Source organism: Lissotriton vulgaris, chromosome 1_2, assembly GCF_964263255.1.
Source record: "Lissotriton vulgaris chromosome 1_2, aLisVul1.2, whole genome shotgun sequence".
Lineage (NCBI taxonomy): Eukaryota > Metazoa > Chordata > Amphibia > Caudata > Salamandridae > Lissotriton > Lissotriton vulgaris.
The window spans coordinates 318819029-318834905 of NC_141686.1; the positions used below are offsets into that span (position 1 = coordinate 318819029).

The 15877-nt window shown below is 48.4% G+C and overlaps 1 protein-coding gene across 1 annotated transcript in view; it reads left to right on the forward strand.

Moving 5' to 3' along the window:
• The window catches only part of RTN4RL2 (reticulon 4 receptor like 2), an 84117-nt gene extending 68482 nt beyond the window's left edge, over window positions 1-15635 (forward strand). The window contains exons 2-3 of the mRNA XM_086953365.1: window positions 6676-7163; window positions 13159-15635. Of these exons, the coding sequence (XP_086809491.1) occupies window positions 6676-7163; window positions 13159-13983 (1313 nt within the window). The 3' untranslated portion in view covers window positions 13984-15635. The remainder of the gene's footprint in view (window positions 1-6675; window positions 7164-13158) is intronic.
• The last annotated feature ends 242 nt before the right edge of the window (window positions 15636-15877 follow it).

The following is a 15877-nucleotide window of genomic DNA, read 5'->3' on the forward strand; positions in this document are numbered from 1 at the left end:
GACAGTTGATACGGCAGGCAGTGCAGCACTAGTGCTGCTTGACCCCTCGGCCGCTTTTGATACTGTGAATCATCAAAAATTATTGGAAGCTTTAGATAGGATCGGTATTAAAGGGAAAGCTTTTGCTTTGCTCAAGTCGTTCCTGGCGGAGCGGGAACAGTTTGTGGCTCTTTCAGATTTTAAGTCACCTAGCTTTACATTGCACTGTGGAGTACCCCAAGGCTCTTCGTTAAGCCCCACTCTTTTTAATATTTATTTTGCTCAGTTCGTAAGGCTTATTCGATCTCTGGGCGCGTCTCTGCTATCTCCTATGCCGATGGTACCCAGATTGTGGTGTCAGTGACAGGTTCACCATCAGACACGGCAGCGCAGTTCCACACCTGTCTTCGTCAAGTCGGGGACTGAATGTCAGCGAACTGTCGGAAATTGAACTCCGGGAAGATCGAAGTGCTACTTTTTGGCAGCCACACACATTTTTGGTCTCCTGCATTGTGGCCCTTGGAGCTGGGCTCCCGACCTAGTCCAGTGAATAAAGTAAAGAATTTAGGAATCATGTTTGATTCTATGCTTTCTTTTGAGGGTCAAGTGAACCAGGTTACGTCAACATCCTTCTACACTCTAAAATTACTTAGAAGGATTCTTCCATTTAGTCTGGCCAATCTGCGGAAATTAGTGGTTTCGGCTCTTGTTTTATCCAAAGCCGACTACTGTAGTGGCCTTTTTATCAGCCTTCAGAATAAATGTCTGACAAGGTTACAGATTGTGCAAAACGCAGCAGCACGTCTACTGTTGAACATCTCAAAACACAAATCTGTCTCTATGACGCTTAAAGAGCTACACTGGTTGCCAGTGAAGATACAGGTCAAATTTAAGGTCCTCTGCATAGCTTTTAAAGCTATTCATGACATCGGACCTGCCTTTTTAAAATAGAATTTGCAACCTTACATCCCAGGCCGTCGTCTCCGCTCAGCTTATGCTCATAATCTGGTAGTTCCCAGGTTCAAAAAATATTGTTGGGGAGGAAGAAGCTTCCTGGTCGGTACTACCCGACTTTCGAACTCACTTCCACTAAGGCTAAAAAAAACTAACATCTGTTGGCCTTCAGAAAGGCATACAAAATGTGGCTTTTTAATCTCTGATGTGGTAAAATCTGTCCGGTATCTTTTGTCTGATGAGCTAGCCCCTTGACACCCTTGGGTGAATGTTTTACGCTTTATACATTTCTTTTTCATTTCATTTCTCTGCAAGTAGAATTCCCAGCAAGAAAATTCAGGGGAGCTGATGGGGAAATCTTTGTGTCCCTGAGACTTCAGAACAGGAGACAAGCTCAGCTTCAAGCCCTTGGAGTTCTTCCTCAAGATAGTAAAAGTACGCACAAAGTTCATTTTCTCCTTTCCTTGGCAATAAAGTCACCACTGCAGGCCAACCCCAGAAATAGCAAAACAGCACATGGGCAATCTCCTCCTTCAGCTTCCTTGGTTCTTCTCCATGGCAAAGGTTTGTCTTGATTCCCTGAAGTGATCTAAAGTTCTGGGGTCTGGCCCCCAATATTTATACCAGTAAATCATTTGTCCTCTAAAGGCAGAGGGTGCCTGTGCCCAGCCAAAACAAGTTCTGTGCAGCTTCCTGGCAGTAGGTGGAGACAGCATTGTTGTAAGCAGACCTGGCCCAGGTAGCTTAAAGGAAATCTCCTCCCCCAACTTTCTATTTTATGAGAGCTCAGGTCAGTGAAAATAGATCTCCACCCTCCCTCTCTAATCAATGCAGGTCCTATTCAGCCTAGCCCTGACCCATCAGACTGCTGGAGCCAAGGCTCTCTCCAGGCCCCTGTCACTCACAAACTAGACATGGAATACGCAAACCCAGCAGAGGCATGCTGGATGGCTAGGCAGGAAAATATAGACTTTCTAAAAGTGGTATTTTCAAACACAGAATGTAAAAATCACCCACAACAAAAAATGTAGTTTAACATTCTGAGTTCAGGCATACTAAACTTTATTTTCTTATCTTGTTCCTAGGGTCAGTTATAATTATAAGATGTTATAATCAAACTTCCCATTCTGGCCTATGGGAACAGATAGACTTGCCATAGTGAAACATGAAATAGGCTGTAATTCACTATAAGGACATGCCACACACATTAGGGCATGTCCTACCTCTTACATACAATGCACCCTCAATTGGGCCTACCTTAGGGGTGATTAACATGTAGAAAAGGGAAAGTTTAGGGACTGGCAAGTGTGTGCACTTGACAAGTTGACATGGCAGCCCCAGGCTGCACACAGGCTCTGCAATGGTAGGCATGAGCAATATTGTATCATCTACTTCTGTGGGTGGTGTGAGAAGTTGGCCTGGTATATGGTGTTCACTATTCTAGTGATCAACTTGCACCAGTCCAAACAACCCTTATGGTGATGGTTGCAAGTCAACCTTATAGACCAACTATCCTAGTGGTAGCATGGACAGAACAGTCTTAGGCTAAAAGACTCTTGAGGGCGTGTAAAGCCAGCTGTTTTACCATATGTGACCCCTTGAATACCAAATAAAAGGACACCACACAGGATATATATAAAATATATATGTATTTATTTCTAACACACTGCTCTGAACTCTTTATGAGTTCAGAGGCCAAAGCACATAACAAGACACTTAGTTAGTATACGTTAAGTTGCACAATTTACGGTTAGGCCCTAGGGGCGAAGCAAACCATATATTAACAAAGTGGTATAAGTACCACGTCACGAGAAAAGGAAAGGCCTAGGGCCTAGGGAATCGCTGGGGCTACACTATCTGAACCTTAGGTTAGAAGTAGGAGGCCCACAGGCGGCGCATGCAGTGTCTTTACACACAAACGGGATTCAATGCAAAGTAAATGGGAACTTAGAAGTTAGATATAGAAGGATTTAGGACACTTCCGGTTGAGCTAGGAGGAAACAACTAGAGACTTAGACACTTGGATAGTCAATATCCTTGGGAGCACTGAAGTACTCGCGTTACCTCACCCACGGACGGCGGGTGCATAGGTGTGAAGATATGTCGGGTTTCGTCGTTGGATCCTATGGAGACCTGGAGTAAAGATGCTGCAGGCGACCAGGAGGAAGATGTCTGGGTGGATCCAAGGGTGGATCGAGGACAAAGAGGACCTGAAAGCAGAGGGGACAGAGTCTGGGTCACTACCAGTGTCCGGGTGGAACCAGGAAGGAACCAGACGACGTCGAGGAGCATTCAGATGCTGTCTTGAAGCTTGTCTTGGCAGCCACGTGGACCAGGAGGCGTCGACGACAACCAGGTGCTGGAGACGGGCTGTCCCACAAAGGTTCTCGCAGATTGAGGGGTTGACTTCTGGATTGGAGTCGACAAGCCTTGGCAAAGGCAACTCACGCAGGATACAACAAAGGCTTCTGGTGCAGACCAGCAAGGTATGAGGTGCGTCACCTTTGCAGGGAAGCAAGGGCCAGTCTGGAGCAACCAGACCAGCAAGGTGGTTCAAAAGGATTGTTGTCACAGAGGCTACTAGCCAACGGGCCAGCAACCGGACAACGTGTCGAGCAGAACAAATGCAGAAGGGCCCCACGCAGGACTCGTGGGGTGTGGTGGTCTGATCTTCATCACAGATGGAGCTAGGGATAGGGGCTTCTCAATCCCCAGTTCACAGCTTCGAGGGTGCCTCAGGAGCTGCACAGGTAGCAAGTTGCAGGCTTTTCAAGATGTCCGGTCCCACGTGTCTCATCGCCTCCACAGATCTCAGCTATGCTGCAGTCGTGAAGAGAGGGTCAGAGAGGTCTGGAAGTCTGGGTCTTGTCAGGCTCTGTGCTCGGGTTCCGGTGGGAACGTCGACAAAGCAAGCCGTATATTTGCTGGATGGTGCCTGGTTGCCCAGGGTGGTCACTCCTTGGCCACAAGGGAGATTCTTCAGTCTTCAGCTTCAGCAGAACATCGAAGGTCCAGAGTTTTGTTTCGGGTTTCAGTCAGGATCTAATCTAAAGTCTCAGGACTCAGCTCCTACCTTTATACAACTAAAAGGGGCTGGATTACTGACTAGGTCCCTCCTGTGGGTGGGACCAGGAAGGGGGGTGGTTACACCCCCTCTCCTTTGTCCAGTTTCATGCCAGAGCTGGGGCTGGAGTGCCCCAGCAACTGGTTTGAACTGGGGTATGCAAGGAGCACCTAGTGCGCCCCAGGCAGTGTCTCATTCAATTCAGCCCTCCCTGTCCCAATACACAAAGTCCTGTCTGGGGTGGTGCTCACACCTCCCCAGGCAGGAAACCTACTGTCCAAACCTCCATGACTGGAAGGACTCCCAGCAGCAGGAGGTCAGACTTGTGTCAGTGGCAGCAGCGTCCATTTTGTGACGCTGGGGCTCTGGTTAACTTTAACCGGGATAGTAGCAATAACATGTCTTCTCCCTCTAGAAGGGTGGAATGCTACCCTGTCACCAGAATTGGCGAGGGGGTAGTATTCCAAAGCGTATGACACCTTACACGACATGTTTGGATAAAGCCAAACCAATGTTAGCATTTAACCCCGATGATTATAATGCACTTAAGAGTATATGGTATGGCAATATCATAGAACAGCTATAAGGACATGGTTCCGAAAGCTGCAGACAGGCTCAGCTCATGGTAGAGCACCATCTCACACATAACCAAGCACTCTGCCTCCAGGATTGTTAAGGCCTGCCATAGGAGGGACTTATAGGTTACTATAGGGCCTTCTGATTTGGGCCCGCTTCCGGTTCCAGCTGAGCATGTGCGCAATCTGGGAGTGCTCATTGACAGTGGCCTGACATTGCATTGTCAGGCCAATAAAGTTGCTTCTACCTGCTTTACCATCCTGCGTTGGCTGAAGAAAATCATATGGATGCTGCCTAGCGACACTCGGTGGTCTGTGGTGAATGCCCTGGTCACCTCCCGCTTGGACTATGGTAACATACTCTACCTGGGGGCGACCGGGGCAGTCACTAGACGTCTTCAATTAGTGCAGAATGCCGCAGCGCGTCTGCTTAGTGTTAGTCGTAAGACTGATCTTATAGCTGGACGTCTTCGTGACCTTCACTGGCTGAGGGTGGACAGCCGAGTGAAGTTTAAAGCGCTCAGTTATATGCATAAGATTAAGATGAGAACTGCTCCTAGCTACTTGCAGACCCTTGTTCACATGTACTCCCTGCCCGTTCTCTTCGTTCTTCCTCTCAAATTCTGTTTTCTGTACCTAAGTTTAGACTGTCCAGAATGGGCGGACGATCGTTTGCTTTTTTAGGGCCTAAGTTATGGAACTCTCTTCCGCTAGACATTCGCTCTGAGCACTCTCATGCTCGCTTCCGTAAAACAGTGAAGACCTGGCTTTTTAACCAATAACTGTGCCTCCTCATGTGCCTACTGCTAGTTGTCATTTCTCAGCGTCGGGAAACCCTTTCGGGGAGCTGTCGCGCTTTATAAACTCAATAAATAAATAAATAAATAATGTGTCTATATATTAGTAGGTAAAGGAATACTATACCTAAGCAAGGGGTGATTACACGACCTTGCCCCAGCTGAGTGATCAGCCAGTTGTGTCAGTTTGGATGGCCAGCCAGGGGTGGCACAATACATGCTGCAGCCCCTGGTAGGCCTTGGGTTCACCTATGCCCTGGGTACCTATAGTGCACTGTACAGGGGCTCATAAGGTGACCCAATATCCAATTGGAGATGTACCTAACATACAAGGAGTCCATTTTAAAGTGAGAGCAGATAGCCTGGAGCCCTAATTAGCAGGATCCCAGACCTACTAAGTCGAAAACCAGCTAAACACTAGGCAAAAAATCTGGGGTAACCATAGTCAGGTATCCACCTTCCTACAGGTGGCACAACCAGTTCTCCATCTTTGTCATGGGTGGGGGAAGCAGAGGAGGCCGCCGTCCTCCATCTTTGTCATGGATGGTGGCCGCGGACCTTACCCCCGTCCTCCATTTTGTCATGGGCTGGGCACGCGGAGGAGGCCTCCGTCCTCCATCTTTGTCATGGGTGGGGTACGCAGAGGAGGCCGCCGTCCTCCATCTTTTTCATGGATGGGGCCGCGGACCTTACCACCATCCTCCATTTATATTATGGGTAAGGGACGCAGAGGAGGCTGCCGTCCTCCAACTTTGTCATGGATGGGGGCGCGGACCTTATCCCCATCCTCCATTTTTATTATGGGTAGGGGACGCAGAGGAGGCCGCCTTCCCCATCTTTGTCATGGGCGGGAGACGCGGAAGGCAACAGACGAGACAAGTATCCCGTTTTAATGGGATGAGTGAGTCTCTTTGTATTCTACTTGGGGTGCGTACTGAGGGCATGGCCGAGGGCCGTGCATCTTGTTTTGCCTTCCACTCACTTTAGGAGCCTATGTGCCCAGGTTGGCATCACTAGACAGTTGTGAGACACAGATGTCCATCTTGCCTTAGATGGCCCATGTCTTGTTGTAGCTCAGAGTTTCTGTTTGACCTTTGACATGTGAAGTAGTGCAGCATGGCCTGCAGAGAGCATGCAGTGAGTACTGAGTGTCCATAACAACCTGTGTCTGAGAGCCAGGGCCTGTTTGACTGGAAGGCAGACTGATGAAAGTGCCCAGATACCCCTACGGGTGACAGTGCTTTGCTATACAAATGTTGATTGATTCATTGATTAATATCTCTCTCTCTCTTTCTGTCCATTCCAGGCCCAGTTCGCGCCACTGTCCACATCCTGCTGCTCCTCTTGGCCTGCCACCCTGTCCTGCCCACCTGCCCCAGCCTCTGCACCTGCTACTTCTCACCCCCCACCGTCAGCTGCCAGTCCCATAACTTCTCCAAGGTGCCCCTGGGCATCCCGCCCAACGCCCAGCGCATCTTTCTTCAGAACAACCTCATCAGTGACCTGCGGGTGGGCGTCTTCGGCCCCCACACCGTCAAACTCTGGCTCTACTCCAACAACGTGACCAACATCCAGACCGGGGCCTTCTGGGACCTGCGCAGCCTGCAGGAGCTGGACCTGGGCGACAACCGCCACCTGAGGGCGCTGGACGCCGACACCTTCCGGGGTCTGTCCAGGCTTCAGTCGCTGCACCTGTACCGCTGCCAGCTGACCAGCCTACCCAGCCTGATCTTCAGGAGGTTGTACAGTCTGCAGTACCTCTATCTACAGGATAACCTACTCCTGTACCTGCAGGTGAGCTCATTCAGGAGGTCAATGGGGGAGACATAGTGTCATAGAGTTTGGGGACTTGGGACCTGAGTTTTACTGTGCCACCTTCAAGGAGGCCTCTAGCATGGACGGCATCGCAACACTTCCCATGTAGGATCAAAACAAAGACAACACACTTCCAAACACACACACTACACAGTGTAGCGTGTGCTTCAGCACCCCACATAGGCGGGGTAAGCCCTAAGTACATGTTGCAGTACAATAAAGTTAGTAGTGCCTGCAGGTTAGAGGGGTTCCAGACACCTATACAGGAGGCCAACTGGGGATTGGGGAACCAGAAGGGGGCAATGAGTCATGGTGCATAGGACCTATAGACAGAAGGGGGCAATGAGACATGGTGCATAGGACCTATAGACAGAAGGGGGCAATGAGTCATGGTGCATAGGACCTATAGACAGAAGGGGCAATGAGTCATGGTGCATAGGACCTATAGACAGAAGGGGGCAATGCGTCATGGTGCATAGGACCTATAGACGGAAGGGGGCAATGAGTCATGGTGCATAGGACCTATAGACAGAAGGGGGCAATGAGTCATGGTGCATAGGACCTATAGACGGAAGGGGGCATGAGTCATGGTGCATAGGATCTGTAGACGGAAGGAGGCAATGAGTCATGGTGCATAGGACCTATAGACGGAAGGGGGCAATGAGTCATGGTGCATAGGACCTATAGACGGAAGGGGCAATGAGTCATGGTGCATAGGACCTATAGACAGAAGGGGGCAATGAGTCATGGTGCATAGGACAAATAGACAGAAGGGGGCAATGAGTCATGGTGCATAGGACCTATAGACGGAAGGGGGCAATGAGTCATGGTGCATAGGACCTATAGACGGAAGGGGCAATGAGTCATGGTGCATAGGACCTATAGACAGAAGGGGGCAATGAGTCATGGTGCATAGGACCTGTAGACGGAAGGGGGCAAGGGGTCATAGGACCTGAGTTTTACTGTATCACATTACAGAAGACCTCAGCATCCTGTGGTAACCTGCTGAGCTATCTACAGGTAAAAGCCACCAGTCACCCTTAGGAATGATCTGTAGAGGGAAGGGGGCAAGGGGTCATAGGACCCGAGTTTCACTGTATCACATTAGAGAAGACCTCAGCATCCTGTGGTAACCTGCTGAGCTATCTACAGGTAAAAGCCACCAGTCACCCCTAGGAATGATCTATAGAGGGAAGGGGGCAAGGGGTCATAGGACCCGAGTTTCACTGTATCACATTACAGAAGACCTGAGCAGCCTGTGAGAACCTGCTGAGCTATCTACAGGTAAAAGCCACCAGTCACCCCTAGGAATGATCTATAGAGGGAAGCAGGCAAGGGGTCATGGGACCATAGTCTCACTGTCCCCACTAGCGAGAGATATTTGCATCCTGAGCTTGTATTTCAATATATGGAATATAAAATGCCAAGCTGAAAGAACAGACCCACTGCACAATATCATCAAGGTAGCCATGTGTAGGTGCAGGTAGAGTCACTCTTCTTACGTCACATATGTGCATTATTTTTCTGACGTCACATTTGCGTCTTATCTAGGAGTCAGTACCACTATAGGCGGATATTTAAAAATCATAGTTCTCGTACCTCACCCAGCATACAGTGCCTGTCTCTACAGGAGAGCCCGCCGCTGTAGCCCCCCACATTAGAAATGATTGAGGGGATGCACCCTGTCCTGTGTCTCCTTACAGGAGACATATGAACGGACCAGTAGATTCAGGAGAGGTTGATTGATCCTGTCAGCGGGTGGCAGCGAGGTAAGCCAGGGGTGTGGTTGTAAATGTGTGGGTTCAGTGTAGGGGGAGAATTCTTGTGAAATATAACATGAGGTGGGCTATTGTGAGCAGGAGTCATCAGATGAGGTGTGTGTGTGCAAGGTGAGTGGGAGTGTACATGGACATGAGAGTGTGGAGTATGGTAGGATGGGCTGGTCTGTGTGTGACCCGGCTGGAGGGGTCATGCCAATGGGCTCTAGTTGGTGGGCTGCTACTAGTTGTGAGGCGTTGAGGAGAAGTACATGATTGGGTAAACAGGAGGGAGTAGGGAATGGAGGGCCCGATTCACAGAATGAACTTAAGACTCAATCCTAAACTTACTACAATTTTGGCATTCACAGAATGCACTTACTACTTTTGGTATTCACAGAAGTTAGGATTTTGTCTTAAGTTTGTCTTAAAACAGACTTAAGACAGACTTAAGACAGACTTAAGACAAAATCCTAACTTCTTTGAATACCAAAAGTAGTAAGTTCATTCTGTGAATACCAAAATAGTAGTAAGTTTAGGATTGAGTCTTAAGTTCATTCTGTGAATCGGGCCCGGAGTAATTTTGGGGGAGAGTAGTTGGATGTTTGCAGTATGGTTAGGAGAATCGAGGTACCCTGTTAGGGGCAGGTATCAAGAGCACTGTTTTTGGATTGGTGGGGGGTTGGAGTGTGGGTTGAGTCAAGCGTGTGGGGTAAGATGGCATTTGAGGGGAGTCAGGGTGTGATGGAGGAAGCCTCTAGTAGGGTACTGGGGAGAGCGGGGAAAGAACGTGGTCAAAGAGTGAAAAGTGCAGATGTGTGGATGAACTCCAAACCTCCTCCTCACTGTAGGCGGAGACACTGGTGGTCCACGGAGCAGGGGGAGTCGTGAAGCTTGCGGCCATGATGTGTGAGTACAAGATCTCGCATTGAGTCTGTTGTGGAATGCTGGACCAGGAGGTAGTGTTGCTTGTAAAGAAGCCAAGGTCAGATTCATTCTTTCCATATCGGCCACTATCATATTTATCAGCAAAGAGGTGCCTGGAAAGTCTTCCCGGGTGTTGGGTTTAAATCTTTTTGCTGGAGAAATTATGAGGTATATCGTCTTGAAATTGTTGATTGCAGCTTTCTCCATCTTGTCAAGCATTGCGAGTGATTTCTGGAGTTTAATGTCTTGTCATGCCACATTTAATATCAATCACTCAACCAGGGGGTTTGTAAAGCACGCTAGTCAACCGTAAGGGTCTCAAGGATCTGGGGTGGGGGGGTGCGGCTCAGGATCAGTCGAACAGCCAGTTCTGAAGGTGTGCAGGATTGGGGAGCGTCCGATGTTGAGCGGGAGCTTGTTTCAGGCCTTTGCCACGATGTAGGAGAAGGCTCTCCCGCCAGTTCTGTTTCTGTGTATGCGGGGGTCTCTGCCAAGGAGAGATCAGCGTGGCTGAGGTTTCTTTTGGGTACGTTGAAGGCGACTCTCTCGTTGAGGTATTTGGGTCCGATGTTGTGGAGGGATTTGTAGGCATGGGTGAGAAGCTTGAAGGTGACTCTCTTCTCGACGGGGAGCCAGTGGAGGTCTCGCAGGTGTTGGGTGATGTGTTCGTGTTGAGGGATGCAGAGGATCACTCATTGGCAGGGAGGTTGCGGTTGAGCTCCTTGCTGGAGGGGTGGAGGGCGTGGCCTATGTGGGGGCCTATGTCACTGTGGTGGTCCTGGCCTGGCCCACTGCAGACAGAGCTGGACCCCAGTACGAGGTACCCCCTTTAACCAAACAGTGCTTCTAATCAGGCTGCTTTGCTCCTCTCTTCCAATCCTTCCTGAAATGATAAAAGTAGAGCAGACTCCTCCTTTTCAGAGAAGCCTCTCTCATCCCCGCCTCCCCTGACTCCTCCACTGTCCGGGGCTCACCACACACAGTTATCTGCTGTCTCGGCTCCAGGCGGGATCACTTTCACGGGGTCTGTTCAGATTGGATTAGAAGCGTTTAATTAGATTTTCACCAGAAGCATAAACACATCTGAACAGTCAGTGCTCCCACTTATCGCCCCATTACTGGGTGCAGCAGAAAGGAGGGGGCTGGGGCATGCTTGGCACGAGTGGAACCATGGGCGGTGCAAGCAGTGCCCCTTCGTGCACTTAAATAACCCTGCTGACAACTCAGGCACCCTTGCACCATGGTGCAAGGATGCCTGCGATGGCGCTAGGCTGCCGAAACGGCACCAGAGCAGGGAAAAGGACAGCAATGCTCCATGTTAGATAAATACGGTGCATAGCTGCTCTTTCACTTTGACGCAGGGCAGCAGAGCAAGGAGACTTGCTGGGCTGCCCTACGCCAAAACCCAATAAATGATGCCCTTAGGGTTCCTTTATCTCATGTAAAGTTGCACGTGCCTCCATGTCGTGCACAATTGCACAATACAGTGAGACATATTTATGAGCCTTGTGTCGCGTTTGTACCACACAAAGTGGTACGTGCATGACGCAAGGCTCGAGTCAGATTTATGAACCCAATATTGCGTTGGCTTTGAGTGGCCTCGCAAATCTTGAGCAAGGTAAATCAGCGCAAATAGCGGCCTTGATGTACTCAAATATCTTCATTTCTCCTTGTTACTTCCCCTGAAAGAGGAAAACGCCTCTGTGGATTGTGTTTGTGCAGGAAGGCATTACTTCCTGCATAAAAACAACCCTGTCTGCAACGCAGGCACCCTTACACCATGGTGCGAGGGTGCCTATGCTGGCACTTGGCTGCCAAAATGGCACCAGCACAGGGACAACAACAGGAATGTATCAAATTCTTTAAATACAGCACATTCCTGCCTTTTCCCTGTCACGCAGCGCATCGCAGTATGCTGACTTGCTGCGCCGAGTGACTTTTCTGTAAATATGCCACTGAAAGCCTCCCTTTAACCTTACTGCCGCTGAGATGTTCAGGAAGGCCACCATGGTGCAGCTGGTAAGCCACCAGCAGGGTATAGAGTCTGTGTAAACCCTCTCTTAGAAGAAAGGAAACATGTCTGACCTGTCTGCAGTGCTGCTTAACTCTTCACTGCTCTCATAGCTCTGTGGATCTTACCAGTGATGTCCGCAAGGGTCCACACAAAACCTCCTCATGTGGTGGACGGTGGGCAGTCCTAGTATTATCCTGGCGCCCCTTGCTTCAGGGTCGGCTGACCTGATCTGGCCCGGGCTATAGTCCCTACATTCCCAGTCTGGCGCTTCTTTAAGGTGATGTAAGGTAGCAGGCCTAGGGTTCCCCCTAGGTGGGCACCAAATGTAACAAAAGAACTGAAAAATGACCTTTATACTATATCACAGTGGCTCCCAACCTGTGGTTCAGGGGCCCCTGATGGTCTCCGGAGCCTCCCCAGGGAGTCAGCGACTACTTGGAAAATTAAATATTATTAACAGATTAATGAAGCGTATATAAATGAAGAACCTAAATGTACAATTGAAAATTGAAAACGTCCTGTAAATGTGTAGGAATTTGAAACTAGAGGCTACAAATTAAATTAAATGTCTCAGATTGATTTGTGGGAGCAGTGCACGCGCATCCAATACAATATCACATGGAGGATGAAGTTCCTCAATTGAATCTTGAAAAGCTCCAACCTTTCAATTAAAATGAAAATGTTGATTTTTATTTATTTATATGTGTTTACAAATTAAATGAAATGTCATGATTTGTGTATTTGTTTGATAAATGTTTTTTCTGCATTTTTTGTGTATTGTTTAGCGGTTCAAATCATCGACTTTGCTTAGGAGGGGGCCCCCGGCTACCAGTAATGAGTCAGTGGGGGGGTCCCCAGATTCTAAAGCTTGGGGGACCCCGGGTTCCAGTAATGATTACTTGGGGATCCCCACAAGTCAAAAGGTTGAGGAGTATAGCATAAGGAGGGGCCCACCAGATTCTGGGGGCATTTTTTGTAAAGCCTCATCTTTCATGTCACTATGTTCACATAGACCTTGCACCTTTCACCCTGTTTCTGCCAGTTGCCAATGGTCAGACTTGTTTACTGCTCTGGGTTCAAGGAACCCAGGGAGTTCATGTGTACGGAAGTGGTTTGGAAAATCCAGGGGTCAGACCAATAGAGCTCCCACATACACTTGTAACATAGCAAACGCAAACACTAGGTCTGATGGAAGTAGCTCTGCTATGACCAAAGTTGTGTCTTCTCCTCTAGGTGCACCTTTCTCAAACTCTTTCTTCTTTTCTCTTGGTAACAGGACGATCTCTTCATTGATAACTCAAACCTTACTCATCTCTTCCTGCATGGGAACCGGCTGCGGGTACTCTCCGAGAATGTGTTCCGTGGACTGATGAGCCTGGACCGCCTGCTTCTGCACATGAACCGGCTGCACGTCATCCACCGCTGGGCCTTCCGCGATCTCTACAAAGTCACCATTCTTTACCTCTTCAACAACAGCCTGACCAACCTATCTGGCGATACCATGGCGGACCTGCCGTCGCTGGAGTTTCTGCGTCTCAACGGCAACCCCTGGGCCTGCGACTGCCGTGCACGCTCGCTCTGGACCTGGTACCGCCAATTCCGCATCTCCAGCTCTGATGTTCTCTGCGTGTCGCCACCTGAGCGCCGCGGAATGGATCTTCGCTTCCTATCAGAGGAGGACTTTGTCTCCTGTCCAGGGTCAACCACCGGCCAAGGTAAGAATGGTGTGAAGGCCAAGTGGAAGCCCAAGGTCATTAATGGCAACGGCGGTGCTCAAACTGCAAATGGCGGCACAAGGGTCAATGGTTCATCCAACAACCTCTACGGGCTGGGGGATGGGAGAGCTGATGGCAGTGTTCCAAACCCGTCGACTCTCTACAAGGATCTTCCATCCAATGACATCTACAGCCCAAAGTATGATGGCCCTACGGAGGAGGACTACTGGGCGGGCTACGGGAGTGAGGGAGAACTGCAGAACTGCATTGGGCTGGACTGTCCCATTGACGGTAGCTTAAGCCTTTCCCAAGCGAGCGCCTGGACCGTGCAACTCATCATCTTGCTTCACCTCTGCCTCCTGGTACTGAACCGACGAGAGCTTTGATCCAACCTGGGATCAGTCCCGGCTGCCCTGCACCTTTGGAACTCTGGGTACAGGCCGGACCCCTGCGGTGGGAGAGGCCAAAGGGCATGAATCGGCCTGCCCTTTCTGCGACTTGGTCTGCAGGAGGAAGAGAGACTGGGCTGGCACAAGCAAACCCAAAGCAAGAGAGAGTCTTACATATAAAGAGCTGTTTTTTTAAATAGAAAATGGACCAAATTTGTCAAGGAAACTGATTTTCCATATTCAAGAACTGCCTTTTTGAAGTCTATTCTCTAGAAACTTTGAATTCAGGACATAAATGCGTACTCCGTTTTACCTCTGTCGTCAAAACATCTCCCGTCAGCGAGAAGCTGCTATTTGAAACTCTCCCGTCAACGAGAAGCTGCTATAGAAACTTAGAGTGAACTGTGGCCTTCTGTTACATCACATTTAATGGCACTAGTGGTAGTAATGGATCTTACAGAAATAGGAATGTTTAATGGTTGAAGATGACCTTTTCATTAAATTAATATGTTTTTTAATCTCAGAGGTGCACATTGGTTTGTAAGGGATCTAAGCCATTACAAGATGGCGCAGCTTACAAGTGGTTGAGAGTTCAACTTGACTCTGTGGTCTATTTTTAGACTCCATTGAAGGTTATCTAGCCGCCATTGTGGAACATAGTATTTTTCTAAATATTGAATTGTTATTTTAGCGGAAAACCTTGGGATGCTCCAGCTCTATGAAGCAGTATTTATTTTCAGATTCCATTAAACAAGTAGTAATTACTAACCTTTTAAAAAGATGAAGTCACTTTGGAACTTCCTTACATTCTTTTCAAATACTAAGAAATAGCAGCTATATTTTTTCAAAACACTCATTAGCTAGTCATATAAAGAAGACATTTCTGTTTCTTCTTTGCGTACCTGACCCACTCGTGTTGCGTCAATGTAGAAGCACGTTGCCCAAAATGGCTGCCTTGCTATCCACATTTCGAGCCATTCTTAGCGATCATGCCCCGCATTGTGCCTTTATAAGGGCTAACAGACATCTTGGCTTCCAATGGTATCCCAGAATCCTCCCCGCTTCTCCATGGCAAGATGGCCGCCACAGAAGCATGCTGCGTTTTGACATTTCACCTTGACTAAAGTTTGCACAAAGGGCAGTGTGAGTGGAACAAGTGTCTGAGGAGCACTGTCAGTAAAGGCAAACAGCAGCCCGCAGAGGTTTATTAACAACAACAATTGGCGACTCAACTTGGTGAAGATTCAAAGCTCTGTTGCCCCATCACACATCTTTGCGTAAGATCTCACACAAATTGTTGTGCTCCTTACTCAGGGTTTCACTTTCTGAGCTTCAAAAAAAAGAGTACACAAATCCCAAGGCATACAGTTTAGGCAGGAAACACACAATTGTTTTTGTGAAAAGGACAGTAGTTTAAGTTCTCCACCTTGATCTAAATGCCAGTTAATGCGAAAATAAAATTTTCCCAATTTTCTTTCTACATATATCAGTTATACGTTCTCAAATTCAGAGCTCGTGAGTTTTAAAGTGTTTAAGAGTGACACATATTAATTAGCATACTTAACATTATACACAATAATAGAACAAAAGTGTGGACATTATTGACAAGACTGGAAGTGACATCAGAGAAATAAAAAATAAAATAAAAATATATATAAAAAATTGAATATCATCAAACCTCACTTTAGTAGAGTCAAGGCTTCCAAAGGCAGTCGAGCACCACTCTGATGTGTCAAAATCTTCTCTTCCTATCCATAGAAGAGGTCAGCCGCAGGGCTCCCCTGTGGTGCTTCCTGTAGCCGTTTCATCCCCGGAAGCTTTTGTGCATGCAACTCTGTCCAGCTCTACTTGTAGAGTTCCATTTCTAGCCATTCCACCAGGTATGGCATTG